This window comes from Brachyistius frenatus, unplaced genomic scaffold, assembly GCF_029030835.1.
Source record: "Brachyistius frenatus isolate BFR_SWC_R1_liver_20210118 unplaced genomic scaffold, ASM2903083v1 Contig_87, whole genome shotgun sequence".
In the NCBI taxonomy this organism is placed as follows: domain Eukaryota; kingdom Metazoa; phylum Chordata; class Actinopteri; family Embiotocidae; genus Brachyistius; species Brachyistius frenatus.
The window spans coordinates 590611-604973 of record NW_027210686.1 but is presented as its reverse complement, the minus strand read 5'-3'; the positions used below and the strand labels follow the sequence as shown (position 1 = coordinate 604973).

General features: G+C 39.7%; 1 protein-coding gene across 14 annotated transcripts in view; it reads left to right on the top strand.

Annotated features, from left to right (window-relative positions):
* LOC138627515 (RNA binding protein fox-1 homolog 1-like) overlaps positions 1–14363 on the top strand; it is a 298993-nt gene that overhangs the window by 249345 nt on the left and 35285 nt on the right. For all 14 annotated transcript variants that reach the window (XM_069709919.1, XM_069709911.1, XM_069709909.1 and 11 more), the window contains 5 exons: positions 3243–3389; positions 3583–3636; positions 4780–4872; positions 9878–9938; positions 11635–11688. In XM_069709919.1, the coding sequence (XP_069566020.1) occupies positions 3243–3389; positions 3583–3636; positions 4780–4872; positions 9878–9938; positions 11635–11688 (409 nt within the window). The remainder of the gene's footprint in view (positions 1–3242; positions 3390–3582; positions 3637–4779; positions 4873–9877; positions 9939–11634; positions 11689–14363) is intronic.

The following is a 14363-nucleotide window of genomic DNA, read 5'->3' as shown; positions in this document are numbered from 1 at the left end:
GTACATCTGTCGGCCTCTCTCTCCCTGTAGTGTGAGTGTGTGTGCTGCATATGCATCCAGGAAGAATGACCTCATCTGGTCTGAGTATTTTTAGAGCGACGTCAGTCTTCTCTCCCCCCAGTGTGAGCCCCACACTCTGTACAGTGGGAGAGACAGTGGGGGAAAATGTATATTTCTTTATAACAAATAGTCAAACCCACAACAATTATCTATATATAAAATTTCCATGAAGCTATACTGTATATCAAAGTTTTTTTTAATGAAAGTTTCTTACCACGTGGGTGCAAATGGCCTTAGCAGTGTGTCCCCTGGTGGGTTTCTGGCCAGTCAGACCTTGCTGCCCTGTTATTCCCCTGCTCTCCTCTTTGGCATTCCCTGTCTGTCTACACAGTCACTACATAAATAAAGCAAACATATACAAGCAAAAATATATTTAAAAAAAATAAAATAAAATAAGAAAAAAAAATCAGTTTGAGACTGAAATTCTCCACAGACCAATGAGTTTTGTCCCTTTTGAGTGTTAATGATACATGTACCTCATTCCAATGGACTGATTGCCGTTGAATTTCAATCAATATTAATATAGGTGACAAGAAAACCTTAACTCAAGATACATTTTTTTCATAGCTTGGCATGTTGATTGCCGTGATCAGTATGTAAATAGAAAGATGTAGTTTGGATGGAACATTGCAGCCTCTGAGGCTTTGTTCAGGCTGCAGGCAAATCAGATGTTTCTCAAAGCAGATCTTTAGGACACACTGTCCAAACTGTTGTTTGAAAGAGAGCAGGTCGAATTTGGTGTGTCCGCAAATTACCAACCTATATGTATTAGTTGCTGTGGAAACCATGTATGAGTAGCGATGTTGGTGACTCCGGGGCTGCAGGTGAATGGATAAGACTAAAACTGTCATACATGTCATGAGAATACATCTGGGAATAAATGAATGGAATGAAATGCACACATGTAATTATAGTCAGATATTTCCGTGCGCTGTGGTAAGGTGATATAAGACTTTCAACTTCGGCTACACATTCACAGTCTGTGATTTTTTTTTTTGGCAGCAAATCTTTCATGTATTCAGCACCTGCAGCTGTGTTGCTTTCAGATGGATTATGTGTTTAACTTCCTTATATTTTTCAAAAATTCTAATTTGCTCCTTGTTCGTCAAAAAATGTGGCTCTGCTGTCAGTCCACTTGTCCATGTTTGTGATTGGTCAGATGCCACAAACACCTCCTCTTTTATGTGAACGTGCTCAGAGCCTAAAGCAGAAAGCCTGAGTTAACAGAGAAAGCTGATAACCACCGTCGTAGTACCGATTATCTCTGACGGTGAGTTTCTGCTTTGTTGAGCAGCTCAGGGGAAGAAAGCCTGGACATGTTGAACTGGCTTCATAGTTCAGCCCTCTGCTGAGGCTTTAGACTCACTGCTGTTTGGGCTTTCTGTTTCCTACAACAGATCTGAGACTAATGTCTCCAAAATCTTTCTTCAGGTTGCATTTTATTGTCTCCTCTCTGTCTGAGAACCTGATGTCAGCCATCATCTCTGTTACCATCTCCAATATGTCTGAAACCAAATACATTCAGCCTGGCCTGGCCTCACACATCACGTTCTGATGCCAAACGGGATGAGATGAGATGCTTCGTCTCATTGTGTGTTTGTTTTGTTTCTTTGCTGCGAGTGTAGGCGTTTGTCGCCACAGCCAAGGACATCCACACAGATTGAAGTCACTGCTGCGTTTTGTGTGTGTGTGTGTGTGTGTGTGTGTGTGTGTGTGTGTGTGTGTGTGTGTGTGTGTGTGTGTGTGTGTGTGTGTGTGTGTGTGTGTGTGTGTGTGTGTGTGTGTGTGTGAACACTCTTTACCATATGTGCCGGTATGTACCTAGGCATTGCGTTGAAGATTTGCAGTCTGGTGGCCTTATGCTACTTCTTTTCAAGCTCAACCCTCCCCAACACACACACACACACGCACGCACGCACGCACGCACGCACGCACGCACGCACGCACGCACACACACACACACACACACACACACACACACACACACACACACACACACACACACACTCATAGGCTGTATTTTTAGCTGGCTTGCAACCTGGAACTGTTTGTGAGCAAAAGAAGGAAGGAATGGAAGACATCGTCCTACGTGTAGGATAGTGATCTTAGTGTGTTACATGTGTGCATCATAGCAGTTTGTATGGTCAGAACCTGTTATCCACCCTAAAAACTATCAAAACATAATCAGTAGAAATCTTTGTAAATGTCACTTTTATGTTTCACACTTTGCATTAAATAGACAGACACCTGTTTGAAATATTGCTTCGACTCTGGTTTTTCTGTGAGACGAGATTAGGTTTCTTTGTCAGAGTGCATTATCTAATATGTTTTCATCCACCCCTCTACATGATGTGACAATGCAATAGTGAAGAGGCTTTTTTCTGGGCATTACTTTTTTGGGGTTCAGAAATCAATTTGTTCAAAAGCCGGCAAAGATACACTCCAACAGTTTTTGTAAGACACACACTTGCGATGTGTCAGGAGACTGTGGAGTCCTCTCGTGTGTTTAACAGTCATCGATCTGACTCCCTCTGAGAGCTAAAGGACAAACAGAGACCGCTGATGCTACTCTGTATACAGTATGAGCATCTATTATAGCTCTATGTTTGCATAATTTAATTCTCCTGTCTTATCTCAAAAAGAAAGAAAAAAAAACAATGAACACCCTAGATCGGGATCAGATTATATCATGAGTGACTTAACGCAAAAAAAAGTGTATTCACTGCTATTGTTAAGTTGATTTTAAATGTAAAGTCACAGAAGTAAAAATCCAAATCCAAATCCTCGGGAGCTTTGGATACAGTATATTTCATGGAAATATGCCCAATGCTTTGTGATATGTATTAATTGCAAATTTAAACATGACTTGTTCCTGTTTCTGGGGAAAAGGTCCAATGGCCCTGGACTGCTGTGGTAAAAGTATCTGTGATGTGGTTGTGCATTACAATGGATGCAGTTGGACACTGGACACGTTTCAACATGAAAACAGTGATTTGGTCAAATAAACAATTCAAGCTGCAGTTAGTGGCTTTTTCTAGAGCTTTCAACCACATCTCAATTCCTTTATCAGTGGATGAAATTCGCTCAGTTGCCATTGTGTAAGAATGGAAAAACTTACTGTCATTCACAGTTACTGAAAGCGACTTATCTTTCTTGTGTGTCTTTTCTTCTTTATTTTCCAGCAAACAGATGATGCTGCTCAGACAGACAGTCAGCAGCCGACACAGACTGTACCTGAAAGCACAGACAGCAAGGCCCAACCCAAGAGACTTCACGTCTCCAACATCCCCTTCAGGTTCAGAGACCCAGACCTCAGGCAAATGTTCGGCGTAAGTATGGCAATATCTGACGTGCATGAAATTAAACTTTTTAGATGTCTTGGGTAATTTATTGGGCAAATATTTGGGGAAACAAAAAAGAGCTATAAAGACTTTGGAAGGTAAGAATTGTCTTCTGAATTGAGAACGAACAAATTATGTAAAAATCACCTAACATTCAAATTTTTTGTTTCTGTCTTTACAGCAATTTGGCAAAATCTTAGATGTGGAAATCATCTTCAACGAGCGCGGCTCTAAGGTACCGAGTGTTTCTGTTTTATCTGAGTGTATCATCATCATCTGTTTTAGAATTCATCTGAAGGACAACTCCTGAGATAACTAACCGACCTTGCCCATGTTGCAGACGCCCACCTCTGTGAAAACATTTCAGCAAGTGCTCAGAAAAACACAGTTCTGATTTTTTCTTTACTTTTGACTACATTTGTAACCGGTTCAGAATCACCTTATAAATCTGAATTAAACTTATAATATCTTAAACATTATAGGACTTATTTATTTGGCTGTCTTCAACCGTGCACAAAACCAGGATAACCCAGAACATGTCAGGTCTCAAAGCACACTCGATTAACTTTGCAAAGCAAGAACACTTTAGGGTATTTGGATACTTGGCTTCATGTGGATTTGGAATTGGCATTGAACCTGGCCCTCGAGGGGGGACGTCCACATGCCCATAAAAACACGAGTACCGATAAGAATACTTTTATTGGGAAAGACCTCACATTTTTCCCATAGTTCTGAGCATCTGAGCAACAGGATATATGCAGTCAATGATATACTCAATGATAAACACATTCATAAGGGGAAATATGGTATTGATGAAAATGTTGTAGATTGATGTTCAAAGTTAATCAAGTATCTTTGCACTCTATTTCATTAACAAACCAGAGTCATGGCCGATCAATACTTTTATATTAAAATGTCCTACTGAGAACAACATCCTTCTTTTGTTCTGAGCTACACTATTCAGAGATGAACTTCCTCTGAAGTGTAAGATCATCTGAGATTTTTACTTTAGGATAATTTGCTGTTTCTGTCGTTAGTCTTGGATGATGTGTTCATCCTGTTATTACGGTAGCCTTTTTCTTTTTTTGCTGATGCCATGCAATGAAGAAGTTAATTTTACCTTAATTTATTTCGTATCTTTCCTCTGTTATGACTTCAGAGGAATCTATTGGCCACACCACCTCGCAAAATGGAGACATTGCAGTGGATGATTGATGTCGAACTGCATTGTAAAGGCTTTAGTTGTTCTAAACTCCTGTTTGTCATCCACGTTGTACTATGGTCCCATTAAAGAAAGCCTTCATCCACTGTAATGTTGAGTTTAATATGTACCAAATAATGTGATTGTTGTTCTTCTCTTTCTCCATCCTGCACGCAGGGTTTTGGGTTCGTAACGTTCGAGCATAGCGTGGACGCCGACAGGGCAAGAGAGAAATTACATGGCACCGTGGTAGAAGGCCGTAAAATAGAGGTGCATGTTCTTGAATATTTCTCTCAACTTCTACCTTCTCTTTTTTCCTCTTTGTGTGCCTATGTGAGTGTTTGTTTATTTGTGCGGGTGTGTTTGTGTCTGTGAGCATGTGGCAGTCTACCGCCACTTCCCACTTTGGCATTTTTCTCAGTACATTAAGCTGTCAAGTCATCCGAGCCTCATCACTTCCCTTTACTCTTGAAGTTTCATTAACCCAAACACAAACACATGTTGATATATGAGTTGTTCAACATTACTGTATGAGAGACTTTGCCTGTTTTTTTGTTTTTGTTTGTTTGTTTATTTTTATTTTCCCTTTTACTTGATTTTGTACTGTCCAGGACGTTGACCATACCATAGGTTTAAAAGTGATAATTCACACTACCTAGAAGTTATAGATGGACATTTTTGTGTTTAAGAAGGTTTACAAAGGTTTGCTGTGGGTCTTGATTTTAAATGTTCAAAAGCAACGATTTTAAACAGAATACTGTTTGTTTCATGAAGAAAGGAGCTTCCCCCCTCAGGAATAAAATCTAAAATTGTGCTCATCCCTGGGCAGAGAAAGTACTTAGGAATTTTGAAGACATCTGGAGAGCGAAATGCAAGGTTCACATCTAAGCTGATTTAGTAGCATGACATTACCTAAGTGCTGTTTCAATGTCTTGTGTCCACTCAGAGGAACAATAGCTAGTCGTCACCAGCCTTGAAGCATAACTCTGTCCATTTTTGCCATTTTCTTCTTAAGTTAATGTTATTTCCTTAAATCATGACTCAATAGAGCTTTCACCATTCACATTCCAAATGTGGACCATTTTTGTAGAAACTACCCAGTCCGACCCTGAAAAGGCCTGCACTTCAGAATTGTACTGGTTTCTGATCGTTGGACAAAATCAGAACTGTGCAATAATCACAGGTTGGCGCTTTGAAGAATCAATGAACCCAAAACAGTGTTTTTTGGACCATGTTTGCTTTTGCTTCCATATATTTGATTGCAGTTTCAATCCTCTGCAATCTTATTTGCTTACCTTCCATAGAAGGCAACATTTACACACAAGGCCCATAATACACTGGCACTACGGCCAATCTCATCCATCCATCCACCTACCCATCCATCCATCCATCCATCCATCCATCCATCCATCCATCCATCCATCCATCCATCCATCCATCCATCCATCCATCCATCCATCCATCCATCCATCCATCCATCCACCCATCTACCCGTCCATCTACCCATCTACCCGTCCACCTACCCACCCACCCACCCACCCACCCATCCATCCATCCATCCATCCATCCATCCATCCATCCATCCATCCATCCATCCATCCATCCATCCATCCATCCATCCATCCATCCATCCATCTAATCATCCATCCACACATCCATCCATCCATCCATCCATCCATCCAGCTACCCATCCACCCATCCATCTACCCATCCATCCATCCATCCATCCATCCATCCATCCATCCATCCATCCATCCATCCATCCATCCATCCATCCATCCATCCATCCATCCATCCATCCAGCCATCAATCTTTCCATCCATCCATCCAGTTCCCTGCAATGTCTGAGAGTTTCACGTTATGTCTGAGGATGAGAACTCTGCAAAGAGCACTCCTTTTTATTGGTCTTGATCCAAAGCCCAACCGTCCACAACCTGTACTGTTTCTACGATGAGAGCCAGGAGTTCTTGGCAATGTTGGAATATGTAATGTGTGACACAGGTAATACATGTTACTGGCATCCTGCATGCTGGAGGACATTGGACTGTGGCTCATCTTGACTTTTATCTTGACATTTTACAATGACTATGAGCTTTACTGGTTCCAGACCGCTGCACTCCCTAAGAAGGTTGCATCATTATCATCATCAGACATTTAACGGCCAAAAACAGCAATGCTCACCCATACAGAGACAATGTTCTACACTCTTCTCTTATCTTAGTTTTTCTTTCGGAATTTTCCTCTGATCACTGATATAGAAACAGTAGTGTTTGCAAGATACGCATAATCCCCATGTGGACAAGTTTGTCCATCTTGGCCTTCACTCTTTGGAATTTTGTTTATTGTATTCCTAATGCAAAGAGCTCATCGCCATCCACTCAGTCATTCTTCCCGCCTTCCTCTTCAATTTCCTACAAGGCGTTGTTCCTTCGTATATCTTTCTAACACATCATGCAGCTCTTACAGCTCAAAGCCCTCATTTCTGAGCCACAGCAGTTCTATCCAGTTGGCCAAATACTTCCCTTTTTGCCTGCATTATGACAGCATATTCTTTCATCTAGTTTTTTAAATATGCGAAGATATGTCAGTCCTCTACATCCTTGGTGCACACCATCCAGGTGTAGAACATTGAAATCTTATTTCAGCTAGTGCACTCTGTATATCTAGAACCACAGAAGAGCCAAAATAATAAACTGGACAATTATCTCTACCTCAAACTTAATATTTCAAAAGTAAAGTTCTTCTGCTACAACCATTCTGCAACAGAAAGCTTTCACGTGAGCAAAGAACCAACTTTTCATGTTAAGCTTTTCTTACCTTCCAACTTATGGCACCACCAAATTCACAAAAGTTCTCCATTGTCACTTTTTTCACCGGTCTCAGCATTAACGCCTTCCAAACATCCAAAACCCTCATTGCATTCTCACAATGGCAGCTGCCATTTCCATTCACCACAGTAGCTGTTCTTGACAAGTTTTGAAAAATGAAACTGAACAAAGACCGATACTATTCGCCAGAATTGTTCTGTTTTTCAGTGTAGAAAATTTACAGAAACACAAAGCATAGACAGCATGGTGCTTACCACTCATCAATCATATAACCCCTAAAACTGTATAGACTGGGTTCTTCTTGTCCTTGTTCCCTTTTCTGAACTGCCCATGCCGTATTGACACACTAGCTTGTCTATGTTACCATCTACTAATTCCTTGAGTTTTACTCTCTATAATCAACTGGAACACTTGTTTCCCAGTTGCAGTATTAGTCTTAACTCCAACTGTCTTTTTTGTACCTTTAAAACCCTTTTTTTTTTTTCCTGTTATCAATATGTTTTCTATTTGTGGTTTGGGAAAAACACATAAAGTGTAAAGAACCATAAAACGCAATGCATTGAGATGCTATCAGCTTGTGACAGACCACATCTGAAACGGAAACATTGCATCTCTGGCTTTTCATGCAATCTCAAGCTGCCAGTCTAAAAGAAACAGATAAGCTTTTTTCCTACAAAGAAATAAGAACAAGAGGTCTTCTAACTGGATCATTTAGTGAGCAGACTCACAGAGTTGTTGAAACTGTACAAGGTTCTTTGGTGGTGGGTACATGTTGCTTTAGGTAGAAATATGGTTTTAGCCAAACTATCAGCTAATAGTATCTCCGGATTATCCTACTGCAGCTTGTATTGTAGGTAAAAAAAAAAAAATCTCAATCAACAAGTTTTCCAACTTTCTGGATTGCTTAAGCTTCAGCTGGTGCTTTGCAATTCAACCACACATTTTTTTTTGTATCTTTCCCACTAAATTGATTTAGAGATCTAACATCTACAGGATTCTACAGTAACTCAGTAACACAGTAATTGCATGAGACAGGGAGCAGTGTAGTCTGGACAGGGGTGGCCGGGCAGCAGCAAAACTTTCAAAGATAAATATGTTTTAATATGATATTTACATTTCATATATTATATTTGCATAGTTGAGCCAACATGTCTTTTTATCAGTAGAAAAAGGAAAGTCACACTTTTGGTCCAAATTACTCACTCGGACTATGATGGATGAGGATATCTGGTCCAGACTAAATGGTCGGAGTTATGCTTTAAGAAACCAGCTGGCTGCTTGTATGGAGAGAGCTGAAAGAGAGAGTTTGTGCAGTGGAATGATTACAAAGTTTTCATGGCCACCTGAGTAAGATGCTGCTTATTCCTTTCTCATCCCCTCCTCCCCCACCATCCTTCCAACGGTAGCTTGTTTAGGGCCCCATCCAACACAGTTACAACGGTAACAGTACACAAACAAGTTGGCGGGGCCAAAAGGTTTGGGAATGGTAAGTGTGGGCGAGCAAGCCATTCTACCAGCATTTCCTCTCTCTCTTCCTCTCTCTTTGGAACGTTTGCAACGCTAAAACTCACGTGACATTTCTTTTTGAATTGTGGTTGAGTTGATGCTGTATATTGACATACATATTTTCTTGCGTGTCGGCGTGCGTGTCCATTAACTCAGTGTCCTCCTGAAGCTGCGTGTGCGAGCGATACTGACTGAGATATGAATTCGTTTGCACATCTATCTGAGATTGTTGGAAACCCTTTCATTAAATTATTTTGTTTTACTTTGGAAGACAATGCACCCTTATTTTTAATTTACCCTGTTAGCTGTTGTTTGAATTTGGAATGATTTGATTGGTTATTGATTGACTTGGTTGGTTTATTTCAGTACATTTATTTTCTTTGGTCATTTCTTTGATCTTAATTATTCTTGCGATGAATTGGAGAGGCTGTTGTCTGAGTGTGAATGCCTTCTGTTGCTTTCGTCACAACAGTTCTTCTCACATTTTAAGGTTGACTGGATGTTGCATAATGCTACCAACATATTCTCTTCTTCCCTTCCCCAATGACATTTTCTTTGTCTGTTTTTTCTTCTCTTCCTCCCCACCGCATGCATCTGTACATTTACAAAACACCATTTTGACAGTGCATCTGTTGTTTCTTTACTTTTGTCTGTATGTTATTGAAATGTCACTATATTGGGGAGAGCATGCTGGAAAGTGTCATAAAACAGAACATATGCAAATGAGAAAGGCAACTGATTTGTTTTGGATGTATTTTTAAGTGTTTCTGAATGCAATTTGGAAAACACAAAAATGACATGGGTGTTTGCCGTGATACAGTGAACTGCTTTCTTTGTTTACAACATTAGGACAATATATGCATGCAGATTTACTCTTCAAGTAATGGACTATCGATGTGTAAGTATCATAACTCATGGAGCTCTCTCTTTACCTGCTGTAGGTCAACAATGCAACAGCCCGAGTAATGACAAATAAGAAGACTGTCAACCCATATGCAAATGGTAAGGCCAAGTCAATGGGCCTCATTCAGCAGATGTTATTTAGACAAAATTTCTACTTTAAACCCACTTAGGTGGTTTTCACAAAGATTGTCCAAAGTTTTCTCTTCGGATTTATTCTTAGGAAAGAACAGAATTTACACACACTGAAGGGCACATTTACAAAAATTTGAGTGAGGGCATGATTGTGCAACATATTATAGGATTTAAATTATAATGTCATTTTTTCATTATTTATGTGTTTTGTAAACCTTGATTGTATTATGCATGTTGTACGCGTGGTATATTGAGCAGTCAGTGTCATGGTAAAATCTCCGCCATGTAGACAAACAACAATCATTAAGAAGGAGAAAGAGTATGGCTCAGTTGTAAATTTGATGCGAACAGACCACCCTTAAAAACTGATTGAACAAGCAAGAGGGAGACTCTTAAGGGAGGCAATCCAGAGACCTGTGACAACTCTGAAGGAGTTCCTGAGCTTCACAGGCTCAGATTGGAGAGGCTGTACAAACAGCAATGGTTGACTGGTGCTTTGCCAGTCACAGCTTGAGGGGACACTGCATTGACAAGGACACTAGAAACGAACCTTTCATTAGCTACAGTTTGAAGAGGGCATGTGGAAGACTAAAGTCAGCTGCAGGAACTCGCTGGTCCCATGAGAGCAGCAACGAGCTTTTTTTACCATTACACCAAATAAATGTTTCAAAGCCAAACACTGCACATTTTGAAAAATATCATCTCCATAAATTAAGTGTTTTTACATTCATATGCATGGCACTACTTGATATATAAAGTCTTCCTGTACCAGGACCAAGCCGTACCTGTTTTTAAAAGGTTTCTGAGGTGGCACATTCAAAGAGGAGGCTGACTAGTGCTGCTATGGCTAAAATGGATGTAACATTTATCCATGACTTTTGATGATCCCTGTCATAAGGCCACTATGAGTTTTACATCCATAGCTTTATGTGACATGACTCAACATCGACATCAACTTTACTTTAGACATTCCTATTTCCAACATTATGAACTGTAAAAAAATGTTGAATAGTTTTGATATAGTACTGATATGTCAAACTTTTAATTTGCCCAATAATTTATTGTATTAATTTGAATTCTATTACTTGCAAAACAGCAGATAATACAGCTTGTTGTAGCAGGTACAACATACAGTATTAGTTTCTTCAACGCCTGCGTTATACAACAAGCTCGGCTGAACTTTGAACCTTTTGAACTTGTGGGTTGCCTTTTTTATATATTCAATTCATGTGTGTGCTGAATGTTGAACTAATAACAAACAAAAGCAAAACAACTGGATTGAAATTTGGTCAAATAGATTCAGGATCAGGATTTTTTTTAAAAGGCCACCGGGTCTACAAATTAGGATGTTACATCCTCCAAAAGGCAGATTTTTTTTTTTTTATCTGTCTTTTGCAAGACACTCACACCCCCAGGAGAACATTTTGTGTTGCTGGGGAATTTTTAAAAACTATGTTCAACTTTTGATTAGCTGTATGAGCTGATTAGCCTTCATTTGACCGTAGTTCATCCTAGATATCTAAATAAAGTCAAAGGGAGTTTAAAGTTCAGTCAGAACATACATCACATTTGATAACTAACAAAAATAATACATTATTCCCTATTCTGTCTTTCTCTCTTCCTATTTATCTTTTCCTTTGTCTTGCTATCTGTCTTCTTTCAGGCTGGAAGTTAAATCCAGTGGTCAGCGCTGTCTACAGCCCAGAATTCTATGCAGGTAGGAGGACATGCCCTTCTCCATCCGTCACGCTCTCCTCTGTTGTTATCTTCCTCCTCCTCACTCTTTTTGTTCTTCAGTTTCTTCAACATCCCCTTATTTTAACCCTTGTCACCTCTTCCTCCTCTGATTTCCTTCCACAAGCAACATGCAACCAGGCAAAGTCTGTTTATAGCCTGAGAACTATATGCTGAGTCGCACAAACATCAGACTGTCATCTCTCTGCTGCAAACAAAAACACATTCTGCAGCTCCCAGTGCCACTCGCAAGCCATCTTCAATCTTGGCCATGCCAATGTTCACTTCCCTCAGCCCCTAATCACTGCCCAGCCCCCGCACCCTGTCATTAACCATGGTCATTAAGGTGAAAAAAATACCTGGATTTTGTGATAAGAGGAGCAAAGACAGATAAAGAGTGAGACAGAGGAGAGGAGGAATGAAGGAAAGTAAAGGGCAAGAGAAAGGAAATCGAATTGTCCATTTCTGCAAGGACATAAAAGGTATGAAATATATTTTGTAAATTAGAATCAATATTTTCAATTTTTTCCACAGTCATTTGCCTAATTCACCCCCACACTCTTTTAATTATAAAATGGCTTTGTATTGATTTACCTTTGTTTCACCTTTCAAGTGCCCAAAATGCTATTGGGCCATGTGTGCATGTGTTTTGTGTGTATGCGCACATATACAGAGTTTCAGGTTTCCTCTGTATTAACAATTTGTTCTATAATACTAATATGTTCATATCAGGCTGATCACAACCATTCAGGATAGAGGACCTGTCCCTGTGGATAATGTGTTAATGTTTTGACAGCTGAGCAAATTTAAATTCCCAAGACAATATTTAAGACCCAGCAAATTACTGCAGCATTTTCCTTTTGTTCGCTGTCAACACTGTAATAACAAAATATATCCTTAGAATTTGCTTGCTTGCTTTAATAAATTGAATTCCTGAAACTGTTCAGCTTCTTTGGATATAAAGATGCAGAGATGCCAACGTACTCGTGCTCAACCCATTTTCTTGGAGTTAATATTTTTAACGTAGCACAATACCAATACTAATATTTGTAATATTTTGTAGTTCATCATTTTCTCGTTAAAGGTGGAAAACTATTGGTTGGCTTATCAAGTGATAAGCATATTCATTTACAAAATTAATTAAAATAGAAAACCAACGCGAAAGACAGTAATCAGTATTGTAAGCATACATGGATCCATGGAAATGTTTACAACAAATAGTCCAACAGATGCTTCTGTGATGAGAGATAACTTTGTGGGAAGGTGATGAGCCTTTGTATTAAAAATCACAGCAGGCAGAGGTGCGATTAGCATCCTGTAAAACGAAGGACACGGGGACACTTAGTGTAGTGGGGGGCTCGGTACATTAGGAGAAAATAACTCTCATGAACCACACTGTACTCTTTCCCCTATTACTGAAAAAAGATGGTCATAATGTCGTACAGAGTGGTTATTGGTGGTCACTTTTAAGGTCTGTTTTCTTCAGAAAAGGTGTTGTCCAGAATAAATTCTGGATACATTTTATACATATTCTGACTAGTCACTCATGACCACACTAATTGTTGTCTTTAACGACCTGTGTGATGTCAGGGACCAACTACCAGAATGAAGGGCGGAAATATGGTTGAAACTGTCTTTGGGTCAAACAGAGAGGACAGTTACGTGTTGCTTAACCAATCTTTTGCTTTGCCATGTTTACAGTTGTGAGTGGAAGAGAGCTCTGTGTACCTATATTGGTCAAAGTCATGGACACACTGAATTTGTCATGTTACACAAAAGAATGTAAAAAAAATTATTCAGAGCGGCGAGTTTATCGGCGAGGTATCCAACATCAGTTGTCATCCACTATAATGTTGCAACCCAGTATCAAGACACAACGTGAAATAGACAAGCCGGTCCACTACAGCAAAACGTGAAATAGCCACGCTTTTGTTGTCTAGGCGTGACAGTTACATATTTTCGTAAAGTTGAAAAAAACTGAAGTCTAGTATACGTGCAGTCATGTGATTTACAGGAAAATTAGACTATTTGCTAAAACACATGGTTGGGGTTACTAATTATGCACACGGTTGGGGTTAGGGACAAAACACATGCTTGGCATTAGCAGAAAGAACATGGTTGGGGTTAGGAAACAAAAAAACAACTCAACAATAACGTTGTCACCTTCTGGATTCGAACCTCAATGCCTAGAAACGCTAAAACATGGCTATTTCACGTTTTGCTATAGTGGACCAGCAGGTCTGTTTGATGCTTTGCCACCGATTGTCCAACCCAATTGTCCAAACCGAACATCTTTATTGTCTCTCGTGGAGTAGAACCAGACATTAGATGATCTGACAAGCACTCTGTTACACACGAAGGACCTTAAAGCACAAATGATGAATATTGTTGTTGTAGTGTTTGTGGTATGAACACTTTAGGTTAGAAAGATATCTGTTCATACGGTCAACATTTTGACTTGCATTACTACTCCCAATTTGCTTATGAGGCCTTGAAACCCAACTTGGGCTTGCCAAACAACACAAGAAGTCAAAAGACATGGCATGAAGTTTCCCCAAAGGACGTAAAACCAGTTCTGACATTAACAGAATCAAACACATAGGAAATAAAAACTGCTTATTGACTGTTTAGTGCCCAAAAAAAGGCTGCTAATCTTTT